Source organism: Pelecanus crispus, chromosome 2, assembly GCF_030463565.1.
Source record: "Pelecanus crispus isolate bPelCri1 chromosome 2, bPelCri1.pri, whole genome shotgun sequence".
In the NCBI taxonomy this organism is placed as follows: domain Eukaryota; kingdom Metazoa; phylum Chordata; class Aves; order Pelecaniformes; family Pelecanidae; genus Pelecanus; species Pelecanus crispus.
In genome coordinates this window covers 120749012-120766567 of record NC_134644.1, presented here as the reverse complement: position 1 = coordinate 120766567, position 17556 = coordinate 120749012, and the positions used below count along the sequence as shown (strand labels likewise).

Below are 17556 nucleotides of genomic sequence, written 5' to 3'. Positions count from 1 at the left end.
CGGGCGGCAGCCGCCCCGGGGCTGGAGTCTGCGAGGCGGGCGGCAGGCGCTGCCCCGCCCGCCCCCGGGGGAGCCCTTGGCCGCGCACCGGGGCAAAACCGGGGCTGTGAGGGGGCTGGGCCCGGGCCCGGCCCGACGGTGCTGCGGAGTGTCGGGCTGTTGGTGTTGGCATGTAAGTGCCGCTGGCTCCTCTGTTTGCCTTTGGTAGGGTTTAAACGCGCCGTTAATGTAAGTAGATGTAGCTGTGCCCAGTTCTGCCGGGCTCCTGCCTTTGTTTTTTTCTGCCGGCGCGTTGACTCTAGCACACTGTGCTCTTGAACTAGTCATTTGGTATGTTTATGAAAACGTTTTGCTCTGTCTGCGGTGGATCCCCGGTAAAGTCATAGAAGAATGCAGCTTCTTGCCCAGAGAAAATGAGGTCACGGATAAGATGCCCTATGAAGTGGGCCTAAGCTAAACTTCTGTTGTGGTTTGGGAGAAGTGGAACTAGGAGTGTGATTGTGAAATGCAATATATATTGATAATGTGTTTTATAATGTTTATAATGAAGTTTTTTTGATTGGTTGTAATTCAGTTATTAGGGCCCACACCACAAATAAAATAGATCCTTTGTAGAGGGCAAAAGTTGGCATTTTTTGCAGAGTTAATTCTTTTTACCTCAAAATCCCACTTAATACCACTGTGGGGACAGTTCAATACTTCCAATTTGATTTATATTTTGTGTTTGTAGGTTGAAGATAGCCATAATATTATCCCAGAATAGGCTTTCCAGTTATTGTGCTATGATACTGTGAGATCATTTGCAAAATCAATAAGCAGGCTCAGAATTAGTGGCTAAGGAACAGATGGATGGCTGAAGTGCTAGAAACAATGGTCATGTTAGTGTGGCCTTCCTCCCAGCTGATTGGACTGAAAAACTTCTTAAGCTGTTTTGCTTTTGGAACCTGTAGGTTAGAAATGACCAGATATAAATAACGGCAAAATAGTAGGTTTGGAACAAGCACTGGCACTTTCATTAATAAAATAGTTAATTTGAACGGCTGTGGCTGCTGCTATGTAGTTCTGGAGTCTGAATTACTTTTTTTTTTTTTTAAGAGGACCCAATAGTTTTGTAAACGGTTTGTCATGCTGATTGGTCTGAAGTACAGTTCTACTTGCTTATTCTGACCCTTTAGAAAGACATTGTGGTGTTTAAAAAAGCAAATACCTTTAGATCTTGGATTTTCCAATACTGACAGATTGTGATTTACAGTTTAGTCACAATGAGACGAAGCTCAAGTATTGCCGGAAGCAGTGGTCGGCAATCTATGATGGCACTGAGAGTGCAGGACAACAACAAAATGGGTCTTCAAACACCTCAGATGTAAGTGTTGCTTATCATCTTGCTAAGAATAGGTATTTAAAACTAACTCTGAAGAGATTTACTGTAGTGTACTTGAGTGTGTAAGTAGCAACTGGGGAGGAATAAAAAAAAGGGAGCAGTGAAAACTCCCTGCAGCCAAGGATATTTGCACAAGTGCTCCAATTCTGAAAAAACCTTTCTTTAATCTATTTGTATACCTGTGATGCATTTCTAATTGTAACACTTTTTCTTACATATTTCTTAAAAGGTGGCTGGGTGTGTGTCTGTATAAAACGTATACTTATAAATCTTCTTCCAGAAGTAGTTTTGATAATGGACAAATAATGCATTAAAATCAGTTGACTTTTCTAAGATGCTGCTATGCTGAAGATGCTTAGGCTTATATGCATGTGTTCATAGTTTTCTTACATGAGCAAAAGAGGAAATGGTAGAAATAATCACTTTAAGCCTTCTCCCTATCCTTCAGGAAGGACAGAGGTACGTTTGGTAAGCTGAGCATGAGCAAACCTACACCTGGAACTTCAGAAAGGAAAGTCAGCTTCTTTGGGAAGAGGTATTGATAGCTTTAGATCTCTGTACTGTAAATTAAAAAAATAAGTCCCACATAACTTTGTAATTTTTTTCTCTTGACAGATTTTCATTGTAGGGAATAATGGATCTGAGGCCAGCAGACCTTCAGGTCTACCTTCCTCCACTCTTTGATCACTAAACAATAATGCTGTGGAGTAGGAATTGCTTTGAGAGCTATTCTTCCTCTTGGGAATGATATGCATTGCAGACCTTAAGAGCTCCTCAATACATTTGCCTATTTAAGGAAGAATGGTATCTCCAGTACACTCTGCCTTAGTTTCTTCTTCTCTCTAAGATGCAAACCTTCCAAAATTCTATAATCTTTCAGCTTAGTTCTGTGTTCTGATGTCTTGCAGTTATCATCTTTCATAGGACCGCACTGTCGCAGGGATCTATGCCTTTTAAATACTCCTTAAAGATTTTAGCCTTTATTTTCAATCACCTACATCATTTTGTTTCTTTGTCTTTGGGGTATTTTTCTGCTCCATAAAACTTTATTTCTTTCAATAAACTGAAGAAAACATGCATCTAGGATGCATCTGTTGTATGTGTGCATCATGGCTTCCAGGTTGATGTTGTTTTTCGAATCATCCTAGATAAAGAGAAACCTTCAGGCATCCCTTTGCATAACAAATGCAAAAGAAACATAAAAGTATCAATTGTCATGACTTCAACATTAAGAGAGTTCTTCTTTATATGTATTGTCACAAGAACTGTATTTATTTTTTGTTCTTAGAGCTAGTGGAGCTGGAGGTTCACGCAACAGTCAGTATGGTGTGTTCGGTACAGAAAAGATCAAGGATCCCAGGCCGCTTCATGACAAGGCATTCATCCAACAATGTATCAAGCAGCTTTGTGAGGTAGCTTATTAACTTATTCTAAATGTATTTTATTAGGCATAAAAGATACTAATCAAAATATTTATTTTTCATGGTTTCAACTTTAGATTTTATTTAGTGACTAATATGCCATGTTTCTCTTCCTCAGTTTCTTGTTGAGAATGGTTACGCCCATAATGTTTCTGTGAAATCACTACAGTCTCCATCGGTTAAGGACTTTTTGAAAATCTTCACTTTTATCTATGGATTCCTCTGCCCTTCTTACGAACTGCCTGACTCAAAATTTGAAGAGGAAATTCCCAGAGTTTTTAAAGAGCTTGGGTAAGATCATTATTTTTAGTGTGTTGTGCTAAATAGATAAGATACAGCTAGAAAGTTAAAAGCTAAGAATTCTGCATGATAGCTGGGGAGAACAGATAAGCTGCTTTTTTCAGATGAGTCTCTGAAACTACAATGTTATTATTTTGTTTCACTTTTGTTTAGCTCTAAGTTTACTCTCTGATTCTCAGACTCTGCTGTACACTTTATATTTGAACTTGCAGAACTATAGGCTCTTGGAAGCTTGATTTGTAATGTAAAATCTAATTAATTATCTTTATTTGTATTAAACTTTGAAAGACAGACACAAGTGTTTTTGACAGACTCTTCTGGTTCATTCTGTTTAAAATCCAAGAACTGAAATACAATTTCAGAATGTTGGATCTGGTTCATTTAGTCAAAAATAATTTTTCCTGTAACTTCTCTCATTCTGCTTTCAAAGCAGGGGGTGGAAATAATAAAAATGACTGCTGAGGTGAAAAAACCCCACCAAGTAGCTGTGTGGTTTATTTCTAATCTTGTTCAGTAAGTGTTTGGAATCATTAATGCACCAACACTTTCCAAGAAAGAAAATCCTCTGCCTGTTGATAATGGTGAAATTTCAGTCTCATTTAAAAAAAAAAAAAAGTGAAGTGTATTTTACTTCTGTAGATTTGAGCCCATGATGGTGTCAAATGCCAGGGCTCCTTAGGTGTAGGTATAAGTCTGTTCTGTTCATTTCTCAGTATTTTAATAAAATTTTCTTTTAACCTGTAGCATTTGAAACTGCTGACCTAGCTGAAATGTTGAAAAGGCAGTTGCTCTGAAGAGGCTTTGCTGCACCAAGAGTGTAATCCTGGATAAAAAGACTTATTTTGAGAACTTGCTTTAAGTTGTCTCTTGAGAGTTAGAAAATGGACCTAAATAATTCATTTTAAAAAATGGTTCATTCAGGCTGAATGGCTCATGAGTGCTTATTTAGAACTGTCAGTTTATCGGTAGCTTCTTGTCCTAGGTTCTTAAAATAACTTTGGGCAGCTGTCCATCTAAAGATGGAATAAAATCTACACTTCTGTGTTCCTTGATTTTGTAGAAGATTTTGAGAGGATATCTGTAATCAGCAGTATAGCCTTTCTGTGTTCTGTATTTATAGGTAATATTAATACTTTACATGCAGCTGTTCTGAAATAATTTTCTGTAATTGCATGACATTAAGCTGATTGTCAGCTGCTTTTCTGTTTTCAAAGTGCATTTGAAGCAAGAATCTTGCCCTCAAAGAACAGGACTCCTGTGCATCAGTTTGTTTTCATATGTTAGGAAATCTTTCAGGCTTGCACACCCAGTTTGGAAGTCTAAACATCATCCATTGGACTATTACTCCCTCCTTTGCGTTTGTTGCCTTTCCTTTGAGGTCTTTGTCTCATCATGAATCACCTCATGTTCACAGGGCACCCACTCCTTTTTCCTTAGTACTGCAGTTCCCATCTCTTCTCCCATAGTAGCTTCAGAAGGAGAAAGATGGATCTGGCCGCTACCAAGACCAAGGCAACACACTAAGCTGAACAGGAAGGGGCTAAGGAGTATATGAAGGAATAGCTTACACTTTTTTGTATGAGGCCTTAATTGTTTTTAATCTTTGGGTATGCAAAAAAAGTCCATTTCTTCAATAGCTAGCTGGTCAAGAGAGGTGATTGTCCCATTCTACACCGCACTGGTGCGGCCCCCACCTTGAGTACTGTGTGCAGTTTTGGGCAGCTCAGTATAAGAAGGACATCAAACTATTAGAGTGCATCCAGAGGAGGGTGACCAAGATGGTGAAAGGCCTCAAGGGCAAGACTTTTGAGGAGCGGGTGAGGTTACTTGGTATGTTCAGCTTGGGGAAGAGAAGTCTGAGGGATGACCTCATCAGAGTCTACACCTTCCTCAAGGGCAGCAGCAGAGGAGGAGGTGGTGATCTCCTCTCTCTGGTGACCAGTGATATGACACTTCAGCATCCCTGGAGGTATTTAAGACACGTAGATGTGGTGCTTCGGGACATGGTTTAGTGGTGGACTTGGCAGTATTAGGTTAATGGTTGGATTTAATGATCTTAAAGGTCTTTTCCAACCTAAACAATCCTGTGACATGAGAAAATGGAATGAAGCTGTGTCAGGGGAAGTTCAGATTGGACATTAGGAAAAGGCTGTTCACTGAGAGGGTGGATGGTCACTGGAACAGGCTCCCCAGGGAAGTGGTCAGGGCACCAAGCCTGTCGGAATTCAAGGAGCATCTAGATGATGCTCTTAGTCATATGATTTAGTTTGAGGTAGTCCTGTGAGGAGCCGGGAGTTGGACTCTGTGATCCTTATGGGTGCCTTCCAACTTGAGATATTCTATGAGCTGCAAAATGAGAAAGCCATGATAATTGAATAAAACAGTGCTGTAAGAACACAGCCTATCTCCCTTTGATGTACAGTTGAGTTTGTTCTTCCTTCAGTGCCTTGATCTACATGTAAAAATGTGCTGGTTTGTTTTCATCACTGTTTGCCACAACTGTTAAAATGTATTTTCTTTTGCATTGTAGGTACCCTTTTCCTTTGTCAAAAAGTTCCATGTACACAGTGGGAGCACCACACACGTGGCCTCAGATTGTGACAGCCTTGGTTTGGTTAATTGATTGTGTCAAGGTAGCATTTGTCTTCTTTAAGCCAAATTTTTCCACTTTTCAGGCTGGAATGTTAGTTTCAATACAGATATCTTAACTGCTTTCTAAAAATCTCTTTATTTGACATTTATGTAAAGAAAAAGATAAGTGTTCTTACCTGCCATCTGGGAGCTAGCCCTTAGCCTTACTTTTAGTAAATTTTAAACTGAGTTTTTAATGTTATATTATGATAATTTTTTTTACTGTGTACACTGGATAAATTTGGAAAAATGATGACTTACACATAAAAATGTGAAACATTAATGGGTATAATCATGTATCTTCAATGCAGATCTTCTTGTGACATCTGCAATCTTCTCCTAAATTTGAAGCCTAAGGATGGAATGTTCAATAGCAATTATTCAAGTGTCCTGTGATTGTTGTATAGAGTGGGGTGTTTTGTGTTTGAGTAGGGTGTTTTGTTTGTTTTTTTTAATAGTGGTAACTCTTCTGCCAGCTCAGGTCTGAGCAAAATTTGGAATCTGACAGAAGTTCACCACTGCTGAATTGGGCTCGCATGAAAATCCCATCCTTCATGCTGAAAAGACACATTTGGCTTAGCAAGGCAGTTTGGCAGTGTTGAATGTTCAGTTAATGGTGCTTCATCTCTGCTTTTAGGCAATTGAACACAGGCTTATTACTCTGATGTGATTGATCACATTCTGAAGCAGCACCATTACACCCTGCTTGCTGAAATCCTAATCCAATGTTACTCTGCTTCTTGTCATGAACATGAAACTAATATGAAAACTAATGATCTTCACACTTACTCTTTGTATGTACACCTGTGCCTTTCAGTTGTATGCTGCCATGAGGGAAAATGCACCATCATTTGATGATGGACAGAACTGGGGAGGAGAGACAGATGATGGAATTGTGCATAATAAGGTACCATGAAAAGTAAATTATTATCAGAATTGTTCGACTGAATTTTGCCATATTCTGTAACAACACAATTTAAAAATATGACACAACAATTTTAACTGTATTTATATATTCTGTTCAGTTTTATATTCACATAGTTCTCTAGGAAATATAGTAACATTATATAAGAAGCCTGATCAACCAGTTTCCTGAGCAGGCATCATGGCCAGTCTATTGGTGAAGACTGGATATTAAATTGAAATGCCTTATTCTCTGAGCTGCTACTGTTTCTATTCTCCTTTGTGGAGAATGCTGTTTATTAATAGTCTTAGTAGGGTCTCAGGTATATTTCTCTTTAGCACTGGAGTCTTCTAAGGTTAAGAGTGTAAAGATGGTGACTCAATTATAAATGTGGTTGCTCCTACTGATATCGACTCGGCTTACCTTTTAAAAATTGGTCATAATGTTTAATTTCCTAGCCACAGAATAGGGTGGCAGTGTAATTCAGGTACTTAAATCCAGCAGCTTGCTTTCTTTCTAATTTATTATAAATTATTAGTACTATTCAGATTTAACTCAGTGTTAACTCACAGCAGATGTTTGGAAGGGGTTGTATGTGCCAGAACATCAAAAATCAAATTCCAAAATCAGATTCCAAAAATAAAATTAAATCAGAATTTTGGACTGCGGTTACAAACCTGACAGTTAACAAGTAAAAATACTTTTAAATTAAATGCGTGCTTGTGCACCGATACATATGCACGTATGTCGAAACAAAATTTACAATACTGGTGTAATTGCTTCTGAAAGATCTGTAATTTAAAGTCTCCAGTAAATTCTTTTTAGATAACTTCTTTTTAATTCTAGATCAGTTCTCTGACATTTGCACATCTGAAATATAGTGGTCATATTTACTGAAGAGGTCTGTTAACAGACCTACAGGTTCCATAAACTAGCCTGAGAAGATCATATTATGCTACAGGCTTGGGGAGCTGCCTGGCCAAAAAGGACCTGGGGGTGTTGGTCAAGAGCCGGCTGAACATGAGCCAGCAGTGTGCCCAGGTGGCCAAGAAGGCCAACAGCATCCTGGCTTGTATCAGGAATAGTGTGGCCAGCAGGAGCAGGGAGGTGATTGTTCCCCTGTACTCGGCACTGGTGAGGCTGCACCTGGAATACTGTGTCCAGTGTTGGGCCCCTCAATACAAGAAAGACATTGACGTGCTGGAGCATGTGCAGAGAAGGGCAACAAAGCTGGTGAAGGGTCTGGAGCACAGGCCTTATGAGGAGCGGCTGAGGGAACTGGGGTTGTTTAGCCTGGAGAAGAGGAGGCTGAGGGGAGACCTTATAGCTCTCTACAGCTACCTGAAAGGAGGTTGTAGTGAGGTGGGTGTTGGTCTCCTCTCCCAAGTAACAAGTGATAGGACAAGAGGAAATAGCCTAGAGTTGTGCCAGGGGAGGTTTAAAATGGGTATTCGGAAAAACTTCTTGTCCAATGCTTGATAACCCTTTTGGTGCAGGCTGCCCAGGGAAGTGGTGGAGTCACCATCCCTGGAGGTATTAAATGACATGTAGATGTGGTGCTGAGGGACACGGTTTAGTGGTGGACCTGGCAGTGCCAGGTTTATGGTTGGACTCAGTGATCTTAAAGATCTTTTCTAACCTAAATGATTCTATGTGCTTCAAGATAATAAATTCTTAAATGTTGTATCTACTATCCTTGTTAGGTATCTCGGAAAAATGTATCCAGTATTTCCAGGCCTTTCTTAATGTGAATTCTAGATGCCTCCTTCTGCCTGGATATAATCTGTTGACATTCTATCTTTAAGGGGAAGAAAACAGTTCATTTTTACAGAAGTGCAGTCAAACCAGTGAAGGATATTTTTGGTGTCTGTTTACTTTCATTGGTTGAGTAGATTTAGACTATCTCGATATTTTACAGCCCTTTGAATCATAGAATCGTTTAGGTTGGAAAAGACCTTTAAGATCATCAAGTCCAACCATTCGCCTAACAATCATTGAAATGAAATCTTTTGAAATTTTTTTGAATCATTGAAATGAAAACTTTTTAAATTGTTTTCAGCTTTTCATGGACTACTCTGTGAAGTGCTATGAGCTCTTCATGAAAGGCAGAGATACTTTTGAAGAATTGGATGCAGAAGTGCAGTCAAAATTAAGTAAGTTTTCATGTTTTAATTAAGTATTTAATTGTGTAACTGTTTGTTTTTCTCCTAGCATCAGTTTTGCTCAGTTTACAAGTGAAAGCAATCTGAGGTAAGGGAGCCTGAAATTCCCAAGTACCTCTCAGTTACTTTGACTTAATTCTCTTCTTTTTATGCATTGTTAGTTACAGACAGATGGGTCATGCTCTGCTGTCAGCTGTACCTGTGTAATCCTATTGTTTTCAATGGCTTTGTGACAGAGAAGCAGTATACAGTTGTTCAGATGCAAATTCCATCTATGCAGATGATTCTTGTTTCTGTCTGACAAAGTTAACAACTAAAAAACCAAAAATATTACCAGAGGATGCACATCTGATGAGTAAAAAAGTTCAACTTCTAAAAGCTCTGAAAATGCTCTCCAAGAGTTCCAAACTCTGTTGTGAAGGTTCCCTTACATGATTCAGCATGCACCTGTGTTTGTCTTCAGGGAGATGGAAAATTATTAATTTTTGACTCATTCATTTCATCGCCTACAGAAGTATAAGCAGAATACAAGAACAAGGAGGAAAAATAGTTCTTGGATCTCTGTGCCCTCCTGTGAAAAACCAGACTAAGGAAATTTCTGTTACAAGCTGGAGCCATCAGTTGGAGAGGAAACATAAGCTACCAGACTGTTACTAGATATTAGTAGGAAGAAGAAATCATACTATTGTTTGGCAAAGACTGAGGGAAGTAAGGGAAAAAGATGTCTCGAGAGGCAAGGAAGTATGTGGATGAGAAAGGAGTATACAAATCACACTACCTTGTGAAGCTGGAACAGATGAAACTTAACTAAGAACCACTATTCTATAGTGTGGGCTGTATGAGAGTTTGGAAACTCTGACCTCACAGGAGTGATTTTGAGCTCTGTTATGACATGAGGACTGAAAAACTTATTTCTTCTTGTGTTTGTTTTGGGGGTTTTGCTGATTTGCTTTGTAATTAAAGGGTTTTTTTGATGGGTGCGTTTGGTTGTTTTGGGTTGGTTTTTTTAGTTTAAAATAACTTTCCAGATAATGGGTATTTACTGTGCTGAAGCTAAAGTACAGATATTCAGATTAGGTGATGATATTCAGTGAGATTAATTTGTAACCACCACCCCCTTTTTCTGCCCCTCTCCCCGCCCCTGCTCAGAGGATTTATTTAATATAGATGAATTCCAGATAGAAGGTTTAGCAGCTGACAACAAAAGACTTCATGAAGAGATTGCAAGACTAGAAAAAGAAAAGGAAAGCGAGCCGGTTAGTAAATTATGTCTATGCTTGTTTATATGGTGGAGTTGAATTTTCTATTATTGGCCATTATTTTCATTATTAAATGAAGGTACTGATGATACATTACAACAAATAAAAAATTATTTTCAGTGCTCTGAGATTTTAATTAGGCGAGGTTATTACAGACCCTATACAATTATAGTAAAAGTCATTTATTGTGGAGTCTTCAGTCGATATTTGTTTGATATTGTGCAGATCTTTTCAGGTATAGAGATCTTGCGTTAGCTGAAATATTAAAACACTTGAACCACTTTTTTCTCTGAACTTCAACATTATCTTTTCCAACAGTGTTGGTATGAGAACTACTTAGGGGATGAGAGCATGGGATTCAGTGGTGTAACAATATATTTTGGGGAAAATATTTTGTTTGAAAAGATGGATTCTGCTTTTAGTACATCATGAGTTTAAAAATGGTTTAGTAGCTGTGCAGCTGGCAAATTGAGATTCCTGCCTACTGTGCAAAATGTGCTGCTTGTATTCCCAGCTTTCCTTGCCCTTAGTTTTATCTGCCCTTTGTGTATTATTATACTTGTGAATTACGTGTAGTAAGAACTTTCTTAATGCAATACCCAATGCAAATCAAAGACTAAATGCTAAAATGCAAGAATTAAGGTACAAACCATCTTTTCATCCTTTTTTGTTATTAAAGTTTTTTAATTTTATATTTATACTATTGAAGTTGACCAACTACTCTATTGTCTTGTCTGGAAAGTAAGGTCATTATTTTAGATTAATATAATAATGGTTGTTCTTTCCATCCGTTTACTAGGATCGTAGAGTATCCCTACGAAACCTGAAATCGTCTCTTCAAGCAGATGTCCAGAAATACCAGGCTTATTTGGCTAATCTGGAATCTCATATAGCCATCCTTGATCAAAAACTGGAAGGTGTTAATGAGGAAGTTGAGACAGTGGGTAAGAAGGCCTGGGTCACAAACGGGATAGTGAAGCTAGAAATAGGTTTAAAATAATTGTAATTCTCAGCCTCAGGACAGAGTGAGATACTTGGTGTATGATGACGCTACAAATAATTTTCCAGAATGGATTGCTAGTAAAGAGATTTTTTGGCTGATAGATGTTAGTACACTAGAGTAATGAAATACAGCTACTATTTAGTTATAAAAATACAGAGAGATTAGGTTTAACTATATAGGCTGGTATTTTACATCCATTTCACAAATGTTTTGTGAACTTAGAAATGGAAGTAGAAGCAATGAAGCAGGAAAATGCCCGGCTCCAGCACATCTTTGATAACCAAAAGTACTCAGTTGCGGACATTGAGAGAATAAATCATGAGAGAAATGAGTTGCAGCAAACCATTAACAAGCTGACTAAGGAAGTGGAAGCAGAAGAACATCAGCTATGGAATGAAGAACTAAAATATGCTAGGAATAAAGAGGCGGTATGTGAAAACCCTACTACACTGGGAGGTGGCTGTCAGTTCTCACCATGCAAGCTTAAACTTGGGACTTACACTATTGTGAACTTCTTTCCTAAATAACCTAACAACAGCATAGATATGTCTTAACAGGCTAAAGTGACAAGAATGGCTTCTGTTTATAATCCCTCTGAAAAATGTTTCTCTTTTTTTGCCCCTTTTCTGTTTTGAGCATAATGGAAATGATGGAAATGTATTCTTTTCAATTTTTCCTGCATCATAAGGGACATAGCTAGAATATGCACCACTGTCAGCTCTCACTGTTATAGCATCAAAAGCTTTGATAACACTAGCTTGAAATTCCTTTGATAACACAAGCAATTTCAGGCTAATGTTAAGATTTCATAGCAAGGAATTAGTGCACCACTAGTGCTTTGTATCAATATTTCTGCATGCATTTAGGGCTAGATTGGTCCCTTATGTGGCAGTTCTAACATTTTAAGGGCCACATTCGGTTCCCTCAAACAGAATGAAAAGATGCAGTCCTGTAAGTGGTGGCATTTAAAAAAGTTTCAAATATGTTTCACATTTGGCAGGGTTACCCTTTATCAAGCACTTGGTATTAACTTAAATTCCTCATACTGTGCAAGAATGAAGCACATAAAACTGGAAAAAAATACTTATGTTTGGTGTTTGCATGGCACTCATTAATTGGAACATAGAGCATTTCATAAGCTTCGTCTAGAGGTATGCTCAAGTTGAAGTTTGTTATTAGAATGTGTGGCTGTGTGTCACTTCCTGTCAAAACCAATGAGAGAAGGCATATCAACATGATGACCAATCATTATTTTAGTTACTAGTGTTAATTCCAAGCGTGTTTTTTCTTCTCTATCAACTGATCCTCAAAAAGTTGAGGCAGGAAAAAAATGGCAGATGAGTAGGGAAAACCACAGGTGAAACCATTCAGTCTCACCCAAATATGCTGAGAAACCCTGCAGAGCAAAGTCTGAAAAAATCATAAAACAACACTTAATCCAAACAATGCAAACTGCTGGACTGTCAATACATCCAACTCTTCTATACTGTGGCGTAACATGGAATCATGTTTGTACAGAGCAACTCAGAAACCTATTTAAAGTACTATATGAATACTTTTTGCAGAGCTTTTCACTTGTATTTCTACTACAACTTTTGCTCTTTTCTCCTCTGAACAGATTGAAATGCAACTGGCAGAGTATCATAAACTGGCTCGAAAGCTGAAATTAATTCCAGTAAGTGCTGAGAATTCCAAAGGCCACGACTTTGAGATTCAGTTTAATCCTGAGGCAGGACCAAATTGCCTAGTCAAATACAGAACTCAGATCAAGGTAAGTAGAGTCAACACTGAATGTTTCTGTTACTACTTACAAAAAATGTGTTTCTTTGGAAATGTTGGAAAGGTGTCTCTTAACCTCTCCATGAAACTTCACTGAGAAGCTTGTGTGATGCATTACCATAACTATTGAAGTATAGGAAGAAAATTTGCTATTAGAGAGTACAGCAGCCTAAATAAAAACAGGAGATGGAAAAGATGTACTGGGGTACATCTTATTTCAAACTAACAAATTGCATTAGCCAGATCTTCTTGGGTGTGTATTACAGGCTCCCCTTATGGAGATCATAAACCAGACTGAGGAAGAAATTAGGAAAGCCACTCAACGGAAGATGACTTTGGAAGATACTTTGGAACAGGTGTGTTGGTTAATGAAGATTAGGACTAAGACACCAAATGTTATCTGCTGGTCTCATTTGACCTTTTGCATGCGTGAAGTGTGGTGGGTTGATTTCTTGTTTGGGTTGGTTTTGTCGGGGTTTTTTTGTTGGGTTGGGTTTTTTGGGGGGGTGGGCAGGGAGGAAAGCTGTGAGAATATTGCTTTAATTACAATGGAACCTAAAAGTTATTGTGAGAATTAGGATCTCCTGTTGGTTGAAATAATGGGTATTCCCTGCATTGAAGATTGTGCAGCTTACATATATTTGACCATAAACATTCAAAAGATTTGTTTTTAATAAGTTGTCCATTCCAGTCTGTTGTGTGGCTTACCATCACTGACAAGTTGTTATCAGAAAGATTTTTAGCAGTATTGGGTTCAGGATGGATTGGAAGAAGGAGAATTTTATTTCCCCATTCTTCTTCCCCTACCTCAGTTTTTATTGCTCAGCATGACAGTATATGGTATGGAATATCCTTTTGGCCAATTTTGGTCAGCTGTCCTCGCTATGTGTCTTCCCAACCTCTTGCCCATTCCTACCCTACTCACTGAGGGGCCATGAGAGGGAGAGAAAGCCTTGATGCTGTGCAAGCACTATTCAGCAACAGTCAAATATTGGCGTGTTACCAACACTGTTTTAGACGTTTATCCAAAACAAAGCACCATAGAGGCTGCTGTGAAGAAAGTTAATGCCATCCCAGCCTGGCTCAGTTTATTTCTGGGCTACCACGTGTTGTGTGTGATGGTATGGATTTATATGTTGGAATTCTTTTTGAATGACATTTCCTTGGTCGTGTTTTCATTCTAGGTGAATGTAATGGTAGTGGACAAGAAAAGCAGTGTGAAAATGCTGAAAGAAGAAGCTGAAAAGCTGGATGATCTTTACCATCAGAAGCTTAAGGTAGAATCTGTTATATGTTGATGACAATTTGTCCTTAACGATATCCTTATTCTTTGTATTCATACATAAGTTTTTGGTTTGTGCTTTTGTTTGGATGTTTTCCCTTGTCTCCTTCCATTCCTCTTGCAGGATTCTCTCACTCATTTCAGAAATATTTGAGTGCTACCTTAAGTGAGTCAGTTTTCACTTTCTTATAAGAGAATCTGGCATCATACTTTAGCAGATCCTGTAAATCATAAGCTACTACATCGAGTAATAAAAGCAGTGGCAATCATCTCCTGACCTGAGGATGTCTCAAACCATGTGCTTGAAGGAGATTTTTAGAGTTAACAGAATCTGCCTTGTCTATTCGGATTGTATGTAATAAGTACACTTACAATTTTTAGTAAACATGTTTAAACACTTTATTAAAAACTAAGCAAAAATTATTTGACTAAAAGCACATTAAATGTTTTAATGAAATAAAATTGTTGCTTGCTTTGTTTTTCGTACCCGGTGGGGGAGCAGTCCCTGTACTTTTCCTTACTTCTAGTTTAGCAACAAAACATAGCCCTCTCAGTTAACAACTAAGTGGCTGCTTCAGTACCTCCCAGCTTCTGTAACAGCATGGCTTTGGTGGGGCTGTGGTGTGCAGGAGAAAAATGCTCTTTGAACTAAGCTAGTGTTTATCATATCTGCTCTTTCAAATCCAAACTTCTCTGCTATAACCATGAAACATGGTTCTTTCATTGCTAATACCTGCTTAGGTGGCTGAAGACAATTCGTTTAGTTTATTGCTTTCAAAACCACCTGAAACTTAGCTTTTCATCTCTGCTGTTGCATATGCTTTTCTCTTAAGGTGAGCTAATAAAATACTCAGTTGCAACTGGATGGTTATAGTAAGACATAGTCTTGTAATTTCTTGTGTAATTTTTAAAATGCTATCCATAAGACTTCAGTACTAAAAATAGTTTTGAAGGATGATGTTTCAGTAATTTAGCAGAATTGCATATTTAGTTGATGGCAGAATTTAGTTGGGTTTTGTGCATTTAATTGTGCTAAGTGTAGTGTCAACAGTGTCATTCTCCTTGGAGAGATGATTACTTACATTTTGTACTCAATTTTCAGACACAAAAAGGAAAAGCAATTTTCTTACTCAAATGTGATTTTATTTTTTTAACCTAGAAACAGTTGTTCGTGATGTTCCATTTCTAAGCTATTTAAAGTATGTAAATAACACTTTTTGAGATGAACTTTGAAGGGAAAATAACTGCAACACAGGCCTTGAAATATGGTTAGAGAAATAAAGGGAAGGCTAGGCTAGTTTTGGGTGGATGATGATACAGAAAATACCTGAAACTAGGTTGAGGGGGGATGTCCTTGTGTTTTTTTAGTTCTGAGTTTGGACTGACTTGTGTGATTTTTTTGAATTCAAGTATCAGGATGTAATCAGGTAATATAAAGGAGGGAAAAAAATCCTAATTATTTCTGAGTTATGCAATTTATTTATTTTTTTCCTCCTTGCTTATCTTTACAGGAGGCAGAAGAAGAAGAGCAAAAATGTGCAAATGAACTGGAATTGTTAGAGAAGCATAAGCAATTACTTGAGAGTGGTGTCAATGAAGGTCTCAGTGAAGCCACAAATGAATTGCATGATCTTCAACGACAGTAAGGCCCATAACTTCAAGTTGTTTGTGTAGTTTATTTTGGGGTTTATGTGTGTTAAGAATAAAGACATTTTCTTGAATCCTAATGTAAAATTCTTTGCTGAGTGGGTGTCCGTCTTGGTATATTAATTTCACAAATTCACAATTGAAAGATGTTTCTCCTTGACACTTATTTTGCCAAAATATTTGTCTGCTGTATCAGAACTCCTGTTTTCCATGTAAAATTTTTCATGTAGACGGTTGTAGTAAGGAAATTAGTTTGTTTCCAAACTTATGTGACAACTACATTTTACATCCTAAAGTCTGGAAGGACTATTCTGACTGAAGGTACTTTGTTTCTTACTAGTTAGCACAATACAGTCCTTTTTCCTTTTGAGTATTAATATACAAATCTAACTTGGTTCAAGTTAATACTAATAGAAAAAATTATGGCTAAACATGACAATATATCAGACTTGTTTAGATGTCAGGAATTTTATAATTACAGATGTGACTTTGAGTGTCTTTACTTTTTAGATATCAAGTTGTTATGCAAACAACAACAGAAGAGAGCCGGAAAGCTGGTGATAACCTGAATCGTCTTCTAGAAGTGATAGCTACTCATGTAGTATCTATAGAGGTAAGCTAAAATTTGATATTTGGAATTAAATCTTTCTAGAGACATTTGCAACTACAGTTAAATTAGAACTTACTCTTTCCAATAAAGTATCAGTTATTTAGGGCTGCTGCACTGAATCTGTGGATTCTAGTTAAATAAACTTGTTGACAAAACCTTTGGTATAAATAATCAGAATTAATGATTAAATTTCAGCAGTAACATCCTGTCAGGTTTAATCTGTGTCTGGTAGACATCTTTCAGAGAAGTGTTTAACTGAAATCACTTAACCTGTGCAATGACTGCTTAAAATGTTTTAGCAGAACCAGTACAGTAGAGACCATGATAGTTCTAACAAACTTTCTGTAACTCTTATCTAGAAATATCTTGATGAACAGAATGCGAAAATTGACAGAGACTATGAAGAATTTATGTCTGAAGATCTATTGTCAATCTTGACCGGAATTCTAGGCAGTTATAAAAAGAAGGCTGAAAGTCTGTAATTACCAAAAAGGTGAAGATGAAAATTTTGCATTTCTGAAGCTCTGGTATGGTGCCTTCTAAAAGGATGGGTACTTCCTGTGTTTAGCACTGAAACAGGCTTTAAGTGTAAGGAAATGTTTATGAACTTCCTTTGTTTTATTGACACAAATACATTAAAGAATTAAAAAACATATTTGCATTTTCTTAAAAAAGGCTTTGCTTACACTTCCTCTTTGCAATATATTACACATTACAAACATCTGTGACAAGACAACTGTGGAACAACTTCATTTCTTTTTTTCTTTATAATCAAATCATTTGTGCTCTTCTAGGAATATTAGTAAGATGAGTACAGTTAACCTGTTAAAATAACAAGCCAGAGTGGACTTGAAGATGGAATGGCATGACAGCACAAATGCAGAGCATACTGACAACTTGAAATACTACTACTTGAAAATAAGTAGTGGGTTTTGTTAACTTTAAGGTTGCTAACTGAGAAAAGAGTTACGCTTTCCTTTCTGGAGTATAGTTTGTGCATTTTGTAATATGTATATGTATTTAGTGCATGTGCATGACAGTACACATCCTTCCCCAAGCCTTTCTTCTAGTAGCAAGACCAAATGTAAATAAACATCTTTGTCTCCTGCTTGTTCAGTTATCTATGAAACTGCCCAGAGATCAGTCCTACATGAGTAAAAACTTTTTTTAACAAAAA

At 37.6% G+C, this 17556-nt stretch overlaps 1 protein-coding gene across 1 annotated transcript; it reads left to right on the top strand.

Moving 5' to 3' along the window:
- Positions 1 to 1262: 1262 nt before the first annotated feature.
- NDC80 (NDC80 kinetochore complex component) lies at positions 1263 to 16861 on the top strand. The gene is made up of 16 exons (XM_009480693.2): positions 1263 to 1363; positions 1830 to 1916; positions 2670 to 2793; positions 2921 to 3093; positions 5633 to 5735; positions 6551 to 6640; positions 8697 to 8790; positions 9949 to 10055; positions 10858 to 11002; positions 11284 to 11489; positions 12680 to 12832; positions 13107 to 13196; positions 14025 to 14117; positions 15634 to 15764; positions 16280 to 16382; positions 16739 to 16861. Exons 1-16 carry the CDS (start codon positions 1263 to 1265, stop codon positions 16859 to 16861), a joined length of 1923 nt encoding a protein of 640 aa, XP_009478968.1.
- Positions 16862 to 17556: the final 695 nt, after the last annotated feature.